The 18,994-nt window shown below is 48.1% G+C and overlaps 1 protein-coding gene across 1 annotated transcript in view; it reads left to right on the top strand.

Moving 5' to 3' along the window:
- BAZ1B (bromodomain adjacent to zinc finger domain 1B) overlaps window positions 1-18,994 on the top strand; it is a 116,002-nt gene that overhangs the window by 34,171 nt on the left and 62,837 nt on the right. The window contains exons 10-11 of the mRNA XM_073565748.1: window positions 13,206-13,317; window positions 13,436-13,534. Of these exons, the coding sequence (XP_073421849.1) occupies window positions 13,206-13,317; window positions 13,436-13,534 (211 nt within the window). The remainder of the gene's footprint in view (window positions 1-13,205; window positions 13,318-13,435; window positions 13,535-18,994) is intronic.

The raw sequence follows: 18,994 nt of genomic DNA, 5'->3' as shown, positions 1-18,994 counted from the left end.
TCTCATTAACCACAGTACTTTGGCAGGGAGTTATATTTTGATTGCCACCAACTCATTAATTTCTTCCTCAGTGAGCACACACGCAGTGTTCACTACTGAACACTGAAGGGCATGCAATGAAAGATTACGTCCTGACACCAGTGCCAGTCAGGCTTTCTTGTTTTTCAAAAGTACAAAAAAAAAAATGAGCGCAATTGCTTTCTACGAGTTTGCATTGGGTGCACGGGTATGCATGCAGTATCACGGATACACACGTTTTGTTTTTTTTTTGTTTTGTGTCTAACTGCCGTGAAACATGCGGGGCAAGGACTCTAGCATGTCACTCAAGCACTTGAGATGTTCGGTGCTTATCTGAGCACCCGATGCAAACTCGAGTGGCGAGCACTTGCGCTCAACACTGACGACATTTAATATGACAACCTAATGTTATCAAATTCTGTGTCGTACTTGTGGGTTAAAAATGCTCACTATACCCCTGGATAAAATTCTTGAGGGTGTGGTTTCGAAAATGTTAGTAGATTTCCCCCACAAATAAGGTATCGGTGGATTCAGGAGAAGCTGCACAACAAATTTTGGGGTCCATTTTCTCCTGTTACCCTTGTGAAAATAAAGTTTGCGTCTAAAGTAAATTGTGAAAAATTAAATGGTCATTTTTTTCCTCCAACGTTGCTTCAGTTCCTGTGAAGCACGTGAAGGGTTAATGCATTTCTTGAATGTGGTTTTGAGCACCTTGAGGGGTGGAGTTCTTAGAATGGTGTTAATTATAGAACAGCATGTCTTGTTTCTTTTTTCCTCACTGCATTTGAAGCACTGTTCTGGAACTTTCAATATAAATGGTGACCAAAAAAAAGTTTCCAAGACTACTTTTTTCTTTAACTTGACAGTTCATGCAATTTGTAAATGTGCAGTTTACAATTTCACCACATGATGGCAGCAGATGCATTCAAATAGTCTTAAAATAATCTGCCAAACCTTTTTTCTCCTACGCCTCATTGGGGGACACACAGTGGGTGTTATGCTGCTGGCCACTAAGAAGACACTAAGTAAACACAGTTAGCTCCTCCCCCCAGTTCTTGCTTGGTGTCTGCAGGAGGCACTTGGGTCTGGCTTCAGACCCCGCTGGTTTTATTTTATTTTTGAATTTTCTGTAAATTTGTATTTTTTAATTAACGGAGTGAAGGGGCGACGGTTCCTTTCTACGTCCCGTTCTCCCCCGAACCAACAACAGGCAAGCATGCGGAGTATACCTCCCCGTACACTTTCCTTCGACTGGGGCTGATTCTTCTGGCGATGGTTTCTTTACGGTCCCGGTACCCCTCACGGATACGAGGGCGAATGCACGGAGAAGATTTGACTAGCGCTTTCGGATGCCCTGAATCAGCCCCATAGCTCTCTGTCCCCCTGCCCATAGGGTGGACCGATTGAGCATACCCTTATAAAAACCTCTCCGGCTCTGCTACATCACCCGGGAGCTTTTTTTACCTCAGGATCTGAGATGGGATGAAACCTGCAGGCTCCTAGACAGCGCAGGCGGAGCGAGCACCGGATTGGAGGTATGGGGTCGGGTCCTGGTCCCTGGGAGAAGGGCTGACCGAGTCTCAGCGGCGGCATACCGGCGCCCCGTCGCGGCTTGCCGCGTGTAGGCCCAAAAATTTAGTCCTTGGCTTTTTGGCCTACTAGGCTGCAATTTACATAGCGCCGCCCACTGTTAGCGCCGCAGCCCACGTCTTTGGCACCGCTCGCCCTGCTAGTCTCTGGGACCATGTCCTTAACCCCTTCTCTGCTCCTCGGGCTCTGTGACGGCTGCGGGGGTGCGCGCACGGATGGACAACACCTGGTGACGCTACAGGGTCACTGATATTCCTCCCAGGGACAGTGTCAGGACAGCGGGTAAGCTGCATCTGTCTCAGAACAAAGCTTAACCCCTTCACTGCACATTCCCTGCAGCTGCAGCCCAGGCTCTGCTTGTAACCCTTTCACGGGCACTGTGTCTCAGTCTAAGGAAGCAAAAAAAAAAAGGGGGGGCTAATAAGCGCACTGCGTTCTATATTGCTGGTACCTATTGCAAGACTGCCTTGCCCAGTACGCAGACTAATCCGCTATGCACGGATTGCGACCCGGCTTGTGCTAAAACGCCATCCGCCGCCGCTGAAAGGCGCTCCCTGTGTTTATTCCCCCTGAGTGGGCTGCGTCCTTGTCACGGTCTGTGGAGTCACTGACCAAGGCTATAGACTCCTTCGGGAATCCTCTTTAAGTTAGAATGCGTCTTTACCGCCCGAGGAGGACTTTGGTGACGGCCGGAAACCGTCCGCCAGCAAGGGCCGTGCTCGTTCAAGGGATCCTCAGGTCTCTAGAAAGCGAACCCATGACGCATCCTCTAGTCACGCCCGTGATTCAGCATCGGCGAGTTCTGTCTCTTGCTCTCGCTCTCCTCATGTTCCCAGAGAACGTGTCTCTGAATTCCGCAAATGTCCATGAATCGCTTGATTCTCTGACAGTCAGTCAACAAGTTTGTGATGTTGGACGAAGAGCACTTTATATCCTTTAAGAAGAATAAATGTGTACGCAGGGTATTTGCCAGCCATCCGGAGTTGAAGGACATTGTTTAGAAACGTAGGAACCGACCACATAAGCAGTTCACAGGGCAAAAGCCTATCGAGGCTAAATACCCATTTAGTCCAGATCTAATGAAGGATTGGTTATAATGCCCCTCGGTGGATCCTCCTGTATTGTGCCTTGCTCCTAAAACGCTTCGATCCATTTCTGAGGGCTCTTCAGTCGCAAACCCCCTCCGATTGTCAAATTGGCTACCTCGCCAGTTCAGTTTTTGGAGCGGCTTTTTTTTCCCATCTTTTGCGGCGATTTGAGTGGCTAAGCCCAATGGCCTCTTGGGCAGAAGTCGTAATTACTGCCTTCCAAGGTAGCAATCCTCCGGAGACAACCATTGTTGCCAAGCAGATAATTCTCGCAGGGTATTTTGCAGTAGACGCCTCTGTAGATGGCGCTAATTGCGCTGCTAAGGCAACTGCTAATGCAGTCTCCATCAGCAGAGCCCTATGGCTACGCGACTGGCGGGCAGATTCCACCTCCAGAGACTTTTCTGCCTTATCAAACTGGTCGCCTGTTTAGACAGAAACTAGACCAGCTCACTTCTGACACTTCTGGGGGGGAAGAGTAGGTTTCTTCCCCAACAAGGGGCTGCCCGGCCGTTTTCGGAATCAACAGCCGACTTGTTTTTCGACCTCTTTCACATCAGCTTCAGCTGGTCCTCCACAACCTCTTCCGGATCAGGTCGGTCCCCGCGTGGAGACAGAGGTTCCCAGGTCTCTCACAGACCTAACCGCTCTTGGAAACCCAGGCCGACAGATCTGGATCTAAGGAAGCAGATCCCATTGATCCTTTACTCGATGACTTGAGGTATCCGGCAGACACCGACAAAGTAGGCGGCCGTCTGCTGTCATTCAGTCACAGCGTTCCTTCAGGCCGTTCATGCGCCGCAAAGGGACGGAGTCATCCTTCCCGTCCCTCAAGACGAGTGGTTCAGCGGTTTCTTTTATTAAAACCTTTCTTTGTGGTTCTAAAGAAGGAAGGAACGATGTGGTCCATACTGGACCTCAAGCTGTTAAATCAGTTTGTCAAAGTACGGCGATTCCGAATGGAATTCCTCCGATCGGTGTCGCCTCCATGCAAAAGGGAGAGTCCCTATCATCCAGCAGTTCCTGCGTTTTGCAATTCGAGAACACTTCTAGTTTGTTGTCTTGCCATTCGGTCTCGCCACCGCCCCCTGGGTCTATACCAAGGCCATGGCGGCTGTCATGGCCATTCTCCATGCTCGGGGAGTGGCAGTACTGCCATATCTGGACAACCTGCTGACAAGGGTCTATCCCTTCCACCCTGCGAAAAATCCGTGGATATCACAGTAAATACACTTTTCCCCTCCCCATGCGCAGACATGACAGATGGTATCCGCCCCCAGGAAACCGGAAACCTGTAGCAGAGACCTAAGAAGGGGGCGGCACCTCTCTTCCTCAGTTTGTTTCCTGTTTCCCGCAGGTGGATGCCTGGGGCAGAGTCCGTACCTTTTGGAGGGATTCCCCTCTGATGTCGTCCGGTCAGGAGGCCGAGGTCCGCGGGGAGAGGATTGCAGCGAGGCACGGTGGCGCACGCCTGTCAGCCAAGCTCGGTGGGCGCTGTGAGCGGTGTCCTCGTGAGACTCCCTGGCGGCCGCTCCAGGGGGAGGCGTGGCCACCATGATGCTGGCGCCAACGGCTTCCGGGGTCGCACCGGAAGTGACGTCACACGCCGGGGGAGCGGTGTACTGGGCACTTCTGGGCGGGAGCGGTCCCAGAAGTGCGCACCGCTTCTCCATAAAAAGGGAGGCAAGGCAGGTGCCACTGGTTCCTGAGAGGCTGCACACAGGCTCCGGTGTTGTAGAGCCAGATCAGCAGCGGAGCGCAGATGGATCCTGAAGGCGAGATGCGCGCAGGAGGAAGAGCCACCTGCCACCGGGGTACCCAGAGGGCTGGGTGAGTGCCTTTGTAAGGCAGCAGAATATATTAACAACTGCCCTATGTCTTCTGTAGGGGAAGGCCACATCAAAGCAAAAGAACAAGGAATGTGCAGTATGCAAAAAGGCCCTAGCTAAATCTTATGAGAAGCGACTTTGTCGCTCGTGCATTAAAAAAACAGTGGCCGAAGAGTCACCATCCCTGCTCCAGAGCATTAAAACTATGATGCGGGATCAAGTAAAGTCGACAGTAAAAGATGAATTAAAGGAGCAGACTATACTTGGCTCCGATATAACTCCTGCTTCACCCCCACCTCCTCCTCTCCCTCCCCACAGAAATAACTTCTGACATAGTCTGAGGAAGAACAAGGGGAGATAGGGCCCTCGGACCTGGACTCCTCGGACGAGGAAAAGGGTCGTCCATATTTCCTATCTGAGGACATTGTGGACCATACAAGCTTTAGTAATTTCCCAATGGGACTTGAAACACCAAAAGAGCCAAAGTCAATACAAGATGCTATGTTTAGCAATCTTGAGGGGGAAAACCGAAGGTTTTTTTTCCCTTCCATGATGACCTGTTAAATTTGATCAAGAGGGAATGGAAGAAACCCAACAAAAAAATGTCCATACCGCAGGCGCTCAAACGTAAATACCCGTTTGATGAGGAGGTATGCGATAAATGGGGGAAAAAGCTCCCAGACTAGATGCCGCCATTGCTAGTACATCCAGGGGAATAGCATTGCCATTTGAGTACATGGGAGCCTTAAAAGATACCCTTGACAAGAAAGCAGATGCTTTTCTAAAATCTGCTTGGGAAGCATCGGCTTGGTCATTTAAGCCGGAGGTGGCCGCCACTTGTACAGCGCGTGCTATGGTCAAGTGGTTAGACGAATTAAGTGACCAAATTAAGAATAAATGCCCAAGGGAGACACTGCTGGAGGCAATACCTTCCCTTCAGAAGGCAGCGGGATTCCTGGCTGACGCCACAGTAGATTCTGTCCGAGGTGCCGCCCGTGTATGCGCCCTTTCAAATTCAGGCTGCAGAGCACTTTTGTTAAAATTGGTCGGCAGACTTCCAGTCAAAGGTTAAACTCTGCGCCGTCCCGTGTGAGGGTCAATACCTGTTTGGGAAAGCATTGGACGAAATTTTAGAAAAAGCGTGAGATAAGAAACTTTCCACCCCCTTTCCCTAGGCGTCGGTGGACTGAAGCTCGCTCGTCCTTTCGTGGAGCAGGGAACAGAGGGAGCCGAAGGCAGCCAGACGATAGAACCACGCGGGGCAGACCCTGGAGGAGAAAAGAGAAAAGATTCCTCCTTTAGTAAAACCACCCTGAGACCCGATACTAAGCAATGACGCCAGGGCGGTTGGGAGACGGCTTCGGTTCTTTGTCCATCAATGGGTAGCATTGCCCGCCTCAAAGTGGGTAACAGACCTGTTAGCCGAGGGCCTACGACTAAGTTTTCTAAGCCTTCCACCTCAAAGAGTAAAAGTGACTTGGGTAGCCAAAAAGAATCAGGCCAAAAGGAGATTCAACTCCTCATGCAAAAGGAGGTACTAATAAAAGTACTGTGTCATCAAGTAGGGAAAGGATTTTACAGCACTCTGTTCCTCACGCCAAAACCAGATGGGTCCCTAAGAACAATATTCAGTCTCAAAGTCCTGAACCAATACATCAGAACAGAGAAATTCAAAATGGAGACCTTGGGGTCAGCAGTGAAGCTACTCGACCCGAGTTGCTACATGGCAGTAATAGATCTTACCGACTCCTATTACCATGTCCCAATATGGGGGGGAACACCAACAATATCTAAGATTGGTAGTAGAGATTGCTCAAGCACCCACCCATCTACAGTACCAGTGCCTACCCTTTGGGGTATCAGTGGCCCCTCGTATATTTTACAAAAATCATCGGGGAAGTAGCATCCTTTTATAAGGAAAATATCCTGTTGGTACCCTATCTAGACGATTTCCTCGTCATAGCAAACGACAAGCAAAATTGCGAAAATGCAGTTACAAAGGTCCTGGAAATATTAACCAGGTTTGATCATCCAGTCTATGTAAAAAAAAATCCAAATTAACTCCAGTGCAGTCACAAGAATTCCTTGGAATTCAATTGGACTCATTAAAACAGCAGTGCTTTCTTCCAGAAAGGAAAGTTGGGGCTATGGGGCTATCCAACAAAAATATACAACGGATACAATCCGGTCGAGCCATATCAGTAAGAGAGGCAATGTTTCTCCTGGGCACATTAACAGCAACAATCCCAGCGGTCCGGTGGGCACAAGCCCATACGAGAGAACTACAGTGGCAGATCCTATCCGAACAGGAGACGGGTCCTTCCAATTTAAATCGGGAGATCATTCTCTCACCTCAAGTGCAGGAGTCATTATAATGGTGGCTGAGCATCGAAAACTTAAACAGATCAGTGCCCTGGACTACTCAAAACTCAGTGGTACTGACCACAGACGCAAGTCCGAATGGTTGGGGGGCACACATAGAGAAACGAACCCTACAGGGCCAGTGGGAACCCGGAATGAGGGATGCATCCTCAAATCTAAAAGAACTGGCGGCTGTGAGGCGAGCCCTTCCCCTAGTAAAGCGAGAAGTGCAAGGGAGACATGTCACCATATTATCCGACAACAACACGGTCATAGCATACATAAACGGCCAAGGGGGTACAAGGTCGGCAACCCTTATGGCAGAGGGCAGGGAATTATTCGCATGGGCGGAAAACAATCTTCTGTCCTTATCGGGTACACATTTAAAAGGGGCAGACAATTATCTGGCCGATTATTTAAGCCGTCATGTACTACACCAGGGAGAATGGTCCCTAAAGTCAAAAAATATTTGGGGAAATCTGTGCTGCCTGGGGCATGCCAGAAGTAGACCTGTTTGCTACCAGGGAAAATCGAAAAGTGGACAGGTTCTACTCCCTAAATCCAAGAGAGCAACCAGAGGGGGTAGATTCACTAATACACCGGTGGAAATTTCGTCTGGCCTATGCGTTCCCCCCCCCCCCCCCCCCCCTGTTTCCATTGATTCCAGTAGTCTTGAAAAAGATCCGACAAGACAAAGCTCGAATAATCCTGGTCGCGCCCTTCTGGCCGACAAGGGCATGGTTCACATGGCTCAGATGCATGTCTATCTTGGACCCATGGATCCTCCCAGATACCCCGAATCTGCTATACCAGGGCCCAGTAGAACACCCCAGGGTTCACAGGCTGCACCTCACTGCGTGGAACTTGAGGGGACTTCTTCTAGCAAAAGGGTTCTCAGTCCTGTTAGTAACCACCCTGCTCGCTAGCAGAAAGGAGGTAACTTCATGTAAATACCAAAAAATTTGGGAAAAATTCTTGCAGTTCACGGGCCGACAATGGACTGGGACAGCCCAGAAAATACCAATAAAAGATCCTAGAGTTGCTCCAGAAATGACTGGAAAAAGGACTGTCCACAAGCACCCTAAAAGTGCAGGTATCGGCCCTGGGTGCGTTGTTTGATCAAAAACTGGCTGATCACCCATGGATCTATAAATTCATTCGGGCCTCCTTTACATCCAAGCCCACAAAATTAACATCTAAAGTAGCTCCCTGGGATCTAAATTTAGTATTAAGGGCACGGACAGCGTCTTCATTTGAGCCTATTGCTTCCATCTCAATAAAGGCGCTAACGCTAAAAAACAGTACTGCTGGTGGCCCTAACCTCAGCTCGTCGTGTCTGTGAGCTGCAGGCAATATCTGTAAATCCACCGTATACCACCTTTTTTGGATGATAGTGATAATAAAAACTGATCCGGCCTTCCTACCGAAGGTAAATTCCACAGGGAGCAGGAGATAATTTTGCCCTCGTTTTGTCCAAATCCCAGGGGGAGAGAACCTTCCATTGCCTAGATGTCAGACGTTGCCTGCTTCAATATATAGAAGCCTCAAAATCATGGTGACAGTCTTCAGCCCTTTTTGTCTCCTTTCAGGGGACAAACGGGTAAGAAAGCTTCAAAATCAATTGCACGATAGCTACTTATGGGTATTGCACTGGCTTATTCTTCTTTAGATCAGACTCCCACACTGGGTGTAACAGCTCACTCTACGAGAGCCATAGCCACGTCCTGGGCTGAAAGGGCAAATGCTTCGGTTGAGCAGATCTGTAAAGCAGCAGTATGGTCCTCACCATCCACTTTCTTCTGACACTATAGACTAGACCTAGGGCCCTCAAATCTGGCCTTTGGGAGAAAAGTGTTGTCTGCTGTTGTCCCACCCTAGGAGTCTATTCTATCTTTCCTCTCATGTCTGCGGTGCTGTCATGGGGAAGGGAAAAAATGATTATTACTTACAGGTAATTTGATTTTCCAGAGCCATGACAGCACCGACTTTATGCAGGAAAGACTGGGACGTCCTGAGAGCTGCCTCGTCCTTATGAAAATTCAGGAACGGAGGACGGCAGGACAGGGCTGCCAAGTCAGAATGTTGTGTAGACAGCAGTGACAGCAAGAGATGGTTTATCCTGACTTGCTGGGTACAACTGTGCATTCCACCAACCGGCAGCTTCTCTGGGTATGTGCAAAAAAACAAAAGGATTTGAAGCAAGCAACTAGCCAATCAATTCTCTCGAGTGGGAGACTGGGTCCACTCCTCTTTGGATGCGACTAGTCACACGGCGCCATCAGAACGGCATTATCGCTCAGAAAATGGATAGCTAACTCTGCGTCCAAAGCAGTCTCCATACCGGAGTGATCGGTTATTCGGTAAGAAGTTGGAACCAATCCAGGCTGGACCTAACAAGTTTATTAAGGTTCACCTTTTTTTGGATGGAATTCCTCCTTTAGGTTATTTCCTTATAACGGGAAAAGGTGAAGTTTCTCACATTCCAATTTTTTTTTTTTTTTTTTTTTTCCCCCCCTCACTAAAGATTCTGCGCTTTGCCATTCGTGAACAGCATTTTCGGTTCATGGTTTTGCCCTTCAGTCTTTCTACCGCTCCCATAGTGTTCACAAAGGTCATGGCAGCTGTCATGTCGATCTTGCACTCTCTAGGCGTGGTTGTCCCGTCCTATCTGGATGATTTTCTAGTCAAGGGGACCGTACTTCCAGAACTGCGTAGAGTCTGTGTGTATCACTTGCGATACCCTGTCTCACCTAGGCTGACTGTTAAGCCTAAGTCTTCCCCCACTTCCAGCCCAGCGGTTATCCTTTTTGAGGATGTTCCTGGAAGCCTCCAGAGGGTTGGTACTTCTCCCTCGAGACAAGGCCTTGGTCCTCCAGCAGAGAGGTCGCGCACTGTGTCCCTAGTCTCCTCATTCCATCCAAGTTGCTACAGGAGTTCTGGGTAAAATGGTGGCTGCAATAGAAGCAGTCCCCTTCACTCCACTTGTCTCTGCGGGTCAAACTGGCTGTCAATGGACATGAGCATGAGTTCCTCCCTCAACTAGGGGAGATCCTTTTTCCAGTTTAATGTTACTAGTGTCTACCGATGGCCAGTCTTTACCATATCACTCAGGGCTGTGGAGTCGGAGTTAGTTTTGGTTGGAGTCTGAGTCGGTAGAAATGTTCCGACTCCAGCTTTAAAAAAAAAAAAAAAAAAAAAAAAAAAAAATGTATTAATATTTCATAATTGAACTTTCATATGAATTTTATAAATGTTACTCAAATATATATTCTATCAAACTATGAACAACAGTGATAAGCAGTTCTGCTGGAGATAGACATTTCTTACTTCTTGTGTGTCACGGTTCTCCACTGCCCTTATCTAATCTTATACTTGGTTAACCTCATGCTGCCCCAACCCCCCTACTTACAATGTATTAAACTGAAAGTGAAAATGTGTTGCAAATTCTTAGTAGTAAAGCTCCTCCTCTAGACTAGATCATACTAGGTGTGCGTCTTCCAAGCATCTCACAGCTGCCTGCTACTCAGAAGAGGAAGACTGTAAGAAGTATTATCCTTTCAACAAACTTTGCATCAGTTAACTGTGAGTACATGAGGAATAATAACAGTATTACTGGCCACTATATCAGTTGTACGACCTGGCAATAATTTTGTACAATTGTTTTTAGGAAAAACAATTGTCATTTGGATTGTGAATGCAGAATTAAAAACCTGAGAATGTCAAAGAAGCATCACATTAAATCAGCTGTATTTGAACATTTCACCATCACTCAAGATAGAAAACATTATGTCTGTCAGTGTATGACAAATGATCCAGACGAAAACAAATGCTGTGAAGCCAAGATGAGTGCATATTCAGACAAAGATAAAAATGCTCCTACCAGAGCTTCTAATCTAAAGAGACATTTACAGCGCTTTCATCCAGAAGTACTGAAAGCAGTGGATGAGAGAGACTACATCCAAACCAATGAACCAGTGCCCAGCTCTTCCAGCCAAAAAAAGGAGCAGAGAACTTTGCAGCCATCAGTTGCAAGATATTTTGTCAGTGACAAAGTTACTGTGACAATGACAGTAGATACATTTAAAAAACAGATCATAGAGCTTGTTGTAAAGGATAGTGTGCCTATTTCATTATTTTCACGACCAGCTTTTATGTGTCTGAATGGGGAAATGGCCCGCAAGCTTGGTGTTTCTCTGGAGAGAGAGAGTATTAGAAAATTAGTAATCGAAGAAGCTTTTAAACAAAAGGAAGAACTTAAAAAAACTCTCAAGGGACGCTTTCTGTTTCTTAAAATGGATGCCTGCACACGTCACAGAGTGAACTATTTTGCCATCAATGTCCGATTTGTTTGTGACAAAAATGAAATAGTTACCAAGACATTGGCAGTAAAAGACACCAAAGCTCATCACACCAGTGAGTTTCTCCAGGTCTTGGTGGAAAAGGTTCTGCAAGACTATGAACTTAAAAAAGAGCAAGTTCTTTCTGTCGTAACTGACAATGCTTCAAATATGATAAGTACTATTAAGCTAATGAATGAGAGTAATGATGGTGACCAGCAGCTAGAAGAACATTCTGGGTCCACAGACACAGAAATGTTTGAAATAGAGGAACACAGTATTGTAACTGAGGAGCAAACTGAAGTTGCTTCAGATGAACAGCAACATGATAGTTTAGATCTTGTTGAAACTGTGTCAATATGTTCTTTCATTCATCACATGCGCTGTGTTGTGCATACGCTACAGCTGGCTATAAGGGACAGTCTGCAAGAAGGACATGCTGCTGCACTGATTGGTAAGGTGAGAAAATTGGCTACTGTTGCCAGAACCCCTAAAGTTGACTCAATTTTGAAGAGACGTGCTGGAAAAGGGGCAATTATTGATCAAGCCACACGATGGGGCAGTACTTACTTAATGATTCAGCGCTTGGTTGAACTGAAAACCTTTCTTGTAGACATGGCTAACCCTCAACTGACGCTAAATGAAAGTCAGTGGAATCAGGTGACTGAGCTGGAAAAATTGCTAGAGCACCCATTTACAGTGACTAAAAAATTACTAGCAGAGGACTTAACTCCAGGTATTTTCTTAAAGGAGTGGAAGAACCTGATGTTTCGCCTGTCCCAAAGAGGAGGGTTAATTGCAAGTGGCGTTGCTACATCAATGAAACGGAGAGAGGAGCTACTATTACAAAATAACATTCTTTTGGCAGCTGTTTATGTAGACCCAATGCATCGGATTCTTCTAGATGATCAACAGCTAAGTAAAGGAAAAGAAGCTCTGTTTGAAATAGCAGTAAGGATGAAAGGGTTGCAGAACAGTCAGGAGGAACAAGAAGAATTTGGTCGTCCTGCCACATCTTCACCCTCATCAACTGATGAAGAATTTAATTTCAAAAAATATTTGGATCACAAGGACCGTGCAAAGCGTTCCCGCATAGAAGAAGAGTCATCCCCATCAAGGAACACAGCCAGTACATTTCAGCAGAATTTTTCATGTGCACTAAAAGAAATTGAGAAATTTGACCGTTCATCAAAAATAACAGTGCAACAAGCGATTCCTCTGTATCCTGACATTGTCAGAGATGTTGCCCGAGTGGTTACTGCTTTGCCACCAACACAAGTTAGTGTAGAGAGGTTGTTCTCTGCTCTCAAAATAATTAGACTAGATTTGAGGGCATCCATGAAGGAGGATCTGACAGAGGCAATACTTTATCTGAGGACAAATTTATAGATTTCTTCTTATTAACTGCATAAAAGTGTTTATTGCATATTTACTTAGTTTAGAAAAGTTTATTTGCTATATTCTAATTGTATTCTAATAAATGTAGTTTTTGCTCTAAGTGGTCTGATTACTTATATGATGGTGAGAAACTGAATAAGCACGATGTTTAATATTTTACAACAGTAAATTTGTTATGAATTGGCCATTTATGAAGGAGTCGGAGCCGGAGTCGGATCCTGATAAAATCCAGGAGTCGGAGTCGCAACTGTGGCTTACCGACTCCACAGCCCTGATATCACTCAAGTCTGCTGGCCAACTCGAGCTCCCGGACTCCTGATGAGACTAGCCTTACAGCAGTTACTGTCTTCTGGTGGCTCCCCCATCCGAATTCCGAATGCTAGTCAGTCTCCTCTGGTATGCTAGTCATATCAGAAGAGAGATGAATGGAAAATCTTTTTTTAAATTTGTTTTAATAAAAAAAAAAAAAAAAAAAAAAAAATTACAAATTTTCTTTTTGTACAATGTGTAAACTCTTGAAGCAGAAAAAAGGTTTAACTTGCAGTAAATGCTTAGAGTAAAGGTTCTCTCTTGAATTTTGCTAGGTAATGTGGAGAGTGAAGATGCCAACAGCAGTGTTGGCGGCCTAGATGATTCCATACCAAAGGAAGATGCACAAGTAGAAAGCACCGTACCTAAACAGGGCCAGAACCTTTGGTGTGTATCAGACAGGTTTTTTTTGCCCCCCCCTTATTAGAGCTTTAGTTTGAGTTTTGTCCCATCAATCTGAGCTTTTGTTTCCTACTAATGAGTGAATATCCTGTTTTCCTTTTAGGTTTATTTGTGATTCTCAAAAGGAGTTTGATGAGCTCATGGACTCTCTGCATCCTCAGGGTTTTCGTGAAAGTCAGCTGAAGGAACGGCTACAGAAAAAGTAATTTTATTTTGCTGTACAGAGTCTTAATTTTCACAGATATTAACATTTACAAGCCTGGACACTGAAGTGCCCCTTTAATTCTTAGCATTCCTAATGTCGGACCTTATCCACCAATTATCGATTTTGGGAAGTGGGTATTAACAAGTTTGTAAGTCATCCCCTATCAATGAAAAAATACTAATTTGTCATCTACAGAAAAATGACAACTTTTCTGGTATCAAAGTAAAAATAGCTGATTTTGGCTTTTGAAAGAATGCTTCTGGGTCATTTTTCCACTTAATGAAAGCAAAACTTTAAAACCCACAGGGGTCTTGAGGTTTTATTTCATTGCACTTGAAATTTTCCAGTACACTATATGGTAAAGTAAATGTTATCTGTTCCTCTAGAACCCTGCAGTTAAGGGACTTGTTGGTGATTTCAGGGACATATGACCATGATGTCATGTAAGGCCCTTAACCTCTGACTATAAACGTTGGAGGCCCCTAAGAGTGGAGTCCCTAAGAAATTGCCCAGTTTGTCCCTCCACCCTGAACGCTGACCCTGCATAACTGCCTGTCTTCTACTCAATTGCTCTAGACTCCTGCAGTCAAGGTGACATCATGATCACATTGCTGTGATATCACCAGAGGTCCTAAAGCAGACCTCTTGAATAGGTACGCTGGGCCTCTAAGAATGCATGTCCACTGTGTCTAATCATGACCATGAATAACTAGGGCTTATTTTTGGAGTAGGACTTGTATTTCAAGAGTACTCCAAAAATCCTCTAAAATCATGTTAGGGCTTATCCTGGGTGAAAAAGCAGAAAATGAAATCAATATGCAACGGTCCAGCATCTGTTTAGTTGTTTCACTTATGTCTGTTTCTACGTCTTCAGTTTTCTCATTCAGCATGGCAGTGTATTGGTGTCCCTTGATGTAGGGAGCGGCATGTATGCTTGATGTAATTGTGTTTTTAAAGTAAAAAGATTAAGCTTTCTTTATCGCCTTATTGGGGGACACAGATTACCATGGGTGTATGCTGCTGCTGCTAGGAGGCTGACACTATGCAAAACAAGAAAATTAGCTCCTCCCTGGCAGTATACACGCACCGACAGGCACCAAGCACCTCAGTTTGTGCTTAGTGTCTGTGGAAGGCGGACCGGGATCTCCCCAGATCCGCTCTTATTAATATCCCCTTTTTTCTTTTAGGTTTCCAGTCGAACCTTTTAATCTTTTTGCTTTATTTTTCAGGTTTTCCGTCAGGAAACAGGGTGTAGCTTCACCCTGATTTCCCATATCAGGCGGCTGAGCGAGCAGTGTGGTGTCATCCACATCGCACCTCTCAGTTCCGCAGGCAGGACCTTGGCCCTATCACCTCCCGGTGCTAGGGGCTGTGGACCGGTGGCTAGTCCTTGCCAATTACCCTCCTCACCCCTCTCTCTGGACAGGGCTGAGAGGAAGACGGCGGTCGCAGGAGGTCTACGCCGTCTTCTGCAAGATGTGGGCATAGAGGAGCTTCTCCAGTGGCTTTCACCGTGGGCCCCTGTGACAGCCTCTTCAGGGTAGTCAAGTAAGTGCCCTACGATCCCTCCAGGCCCCACATCATAACCAGCTGCCTGCCAGCCAGCGTACCTCTGCAGAGAAATCCTGAACTAGACTTCCAGATTTGAATCTCCCGCCTCTTCTCTGCATGCCGCGCGCCGACCTCAGCCGCGCGTCTCCCTTCCGGTGAGAGGGGACAGATCAATGAGCATAGGGAGAGTCGTCGCTCTCAGTTCAGTGTCACACCGGCGTTTATATCGTTCCTCCCCCCCCCCCCCCCCCCGGAGTGGCTTCATCGGTTTGGGCAGTGCGGGGCTGCGGCGTCCGGGTCAGTTTCACTTTCGTTCGGGCGCCTCAGCACGCCCCTCCTCTGTTCTAAGCGCGCTTTCCTGCGCGCCCTTTTCTGCCCCATCACAGGGCTACTTTCACTTTATTACTCCAGCCTCCTCCGCCTTTCTCCAATCGCGGCACGGCTGCAAAGCTCCGCCCCTCCTTTCTTAGGTGTTTCCTGGTTCTTCATCTCTTCCTGCGCTACTTGGGGGACACTTCAGCATTCGGCTGCTCATCTGAATCTGGGTAGGCTCTACACTGTGGCGCTAATTAGCTCCCTCCTGCAGTTTTTTCTCACGACCTATTGCGGTCTCTCAACGCATTTTTACTTATGCCCAATCCTTCAAGGGATCTCTGCTTCAGGCCCACCGCTACTCATTACGCCTGTGCGCGCTGTAAAAAGAGGTGGGCTTCGGGTCGCCCGTTCCCCTTTTGCCCATCCTGCAGTCCTTCCGCTATGTCTGCATCCCAGGAGCACGCAGAGCCCCGGGCCGAGGATGCTCAACCTCCCCCGGAGTGGGCCATTGTAATGTCTCAGTCAGTCTCTGACTTGACTAAGGTTTCCCAGTCGCTGGTCCAGGTCTTAGAACGACTTCCACAGCTGTCTACTGCCACCTGCGCGCCGACCGCCTCTCAGGGTGAGTCGTCCGCTCCTGACCGTGACCTTCCAAGAGACAGACAAAGCAGGAGCTCTAGGAAGCGGGATCTGTCTACCTCGTCCTCTAGCTCGCAGGGTCCCTCGGAGCCCGTCAGATTGCATTCTCCTTCCTCCGATGGCGACGACTCTCAATCGGAATCGAGTTCAGAGGCAGACAATGTTTCTAAAACGCGGGACATGGTCGATATTCTCATTTCGGCTATCTTTCAAACCCTTAAAATTAAGCAGGACAAGGCTCCCCCTCAGGAATGCTCTGTACTCCTTAAACGAGCAAGACCTCCGTCTCGGACCTTTCCCAACCACAATGATTTCGATACTACCTTGGCCAAACACTGGGAGCGCCCTGAGCAACGTTTCTCAGGCCGCAAGTACTTAGACGTGCTCTACCCTTTTGAGGCAGACCTGCTCACAAAATGGGCCAAGGCTCCTGAGGTGGATCCCCCGGTTTCCCGGATAGCCTCCAAAACGGTGCTATCCTTACCTGATGGGGCATCGCTTAAAGACCCTACGGACAGGCAGATCGAATCTCTGGCTAAGTCAATTTTTGAGGCATCCGGCGCCTCTGTCCTATTTTCGCATCAGCCTGGGTAGCGAAAGTCATATCCGCTTGGGCAAAAATCCTTCGCAGGGGCATATTGGCAACAGCTCCTCAGGACGAATTGGCAGATCTTGCAGATCAGATTAACCATGCGGGTAAATACCTTTTGGCCGCCTCCTTGGATGCAGCCGGGTGCGTGGCCAGGGCAAATAGCAACATAGTAGCTATACGCCGAGTTCTTTGGCTAAAGTCATGTAATGCGGATACCACTTCGAAAAAGTCCCTTACTAATCTGCCATTCCACGGTTCTAGACTCTTTGGAGCCAAGCTGGACCAGCTAATCTCCGATGCCACTGGTGGTAAAAGCACCTCTCTTCCCCAGTCTCGCCCACGACGTTTCCTTAATAGAAGGGGTTTTCGCCCGTTTAGGCCCTTTCGTCCCTTCTCGTCCACGGACAGATCTGGCCAGCAGGATCGCTCATCGGCCACTAGAGAGCGAGATCAGAAAAAGCCATCCTACAAACCAGCTCCCCGCTGGAGATCTAGAGGACAATATTCCAGGGCTTCAGGCGCCAGTTCCGGCAGGTTTTCTTCCAAGTGACGGGTCACCCCCACCTGGAAGTTCTTCCAGGGTGGGAGGCAGACTTTCCTTTTTCGTGGATGCTTGGCTGTCTGTTGTCGACGACGCTTGGGTCAGAGAAATCGTCGCATCCGGCTACAAGATCGAATTTGTTTCTCCCCCGAACAGACGTTTTTTTCCGGTCTCGGCCTCCGCGACAGCGGTCCCAGACTCCGGGGTTTCTCCAGGCCATTGCCTCCCTTCTTTCCGCCGGGGTGATTGTTCCCGTTCCCTCAAACGAACGGTTTTCCAGGTTTTACTCGAATCTCTTCGTAGTCCCGAAGAAAGACTGCTCCCTTCGTCCAATTCTGGACCTCAAGTTGCTCAATCGCCACGTGAAGATTCTTCATTTCAAAATGGAGTCTCTTCGGTCGGTGATTGCCTCCATGGAGCCCGGGGAATTCCTCTGCTCTGTGGACATTTGGGACGCCTATCTGCACATTCCGGTTTGTGTGCAACATCAGAAGTATCTTCGTTTTGCGGTTCAGGGAGACCACTATCAGTTCACGGCTCTTCCTTTCGGCCTAGCTTCAGCGCCCCGTGTTTTCACGAAGGTGATGGCGACCGTCATGGCCATCCTTCGCTCCAGAGGGATTCTCATCATTCCTTATCTGGACGATCTTTTAATCAAAGGCTCGTCTCGTCAGGACTGCCTCCAGAGTCTTCAGATCACTCTGGACACTCCCGGCCGCCTCGGTTGGCTAGTCAACAGGGAGAAGTCCATTCTGATCCCCACTCAGCGTCTGACCTTTCTGGGCATGGAATTCGACACGGAGTTAGCCCGAGTGTTTCTTCCGAGGGAAAAGATTGCGGCTCTTTCCAAGGGCATCAGAATTCTCAAGAGGCCAACTCCCATTCCCATTCGGTCCTGCATGAAGGTTCTGGGCAAAATGGTGGCTTCCATGGAAGCAGTGCCCTTTGCGCAGTTTCATCTTCGCCCCCTCCAGCTGTCTCTGCTTTTAGCCTGGGACAAGACCACGATGTCCTTGGACCGTCCTATTCGGCTCCCTCTCAGAGTGAGGCAATCTCTCACTTGGTGGTTACTGCCGGCGTCAGTTCTCCAAGGGAGGTCCTTCCTTCCTCCCCGGTGGCAAGTCATCACCACCGATGCCAGTCTTCTGGGATGGGGAGCCGTGTTCCATCAGAAAGCGGCCCAAGGACGCTGGAACCCACAAGAGACACTCCTCTCAATCAATCTTCTGGAGATCAGAGCAATCTTCCTGGCCCTTCTTCACTGGCAGCCTGTCCTCTCCGGCAAGCCGGTCCGTGTTCAGTCGGACAACGCCACGGCCGTGGCGTACATAAACCATCAGGGGGGCACGCGCAGCAAGCAGGTTATGTCGGAAGTGGCCAAGATATTCCGCTGGGCAGAACGCTACGTTCCGGCAATCTCCGCCGTTCATATTCCAGGGGTGGAAAATTTGGGCAGCCGACTTTGAGTCGTCAGGGCCTGGCGTCCGGCGAATGGTCCCTGCATCCCGCAGTCTTCGATCAGATATGCCACCGTTGGGGCACCCCGGATGTCGATCTCATGGCATCTCGGATGAATCACAAAGTGCCGCAGTTCGTAGCCAGGTCCAGGGACCTTCTAGCCATCGCGTGCGACGCTCTGGTGATTCCGTGGTCCCAGTTTCAACTTCCTTATCTGTTCCCGCCTCTGGCCTTGATCCCACGAGTGCTCAAAAAGATAAAATCGGAAGGCGTACCAGTGATTCTTGTCGCTCCAGAATGGCCAAGACGTCCTTGGTACGCGGAACTGGTCAACATGCTCGCGGACGTTCCCTGGAGGTTT

This window comes from Dendrobates tinctorius, unplaced genomic scaffold (genome assembly GCF_039654945.1).
Source record: "Dendrobates tinctorius isolate UK_male_01 unplaced genomic scaffold, ASM3965494v1 ptg000016l, whole genome shotgun sequence".
Lineage (NCBI taxonomy): Eukaryota > Metazoa > Chordata > Amphibia > Anura > Dendrobatidae > Dendrobates > Dendrobates tinctorius.
Note: the sequence above shows the minus strand (reverse complement) of the source record. Positions and strands in the feature narration are given on the sequence as shown.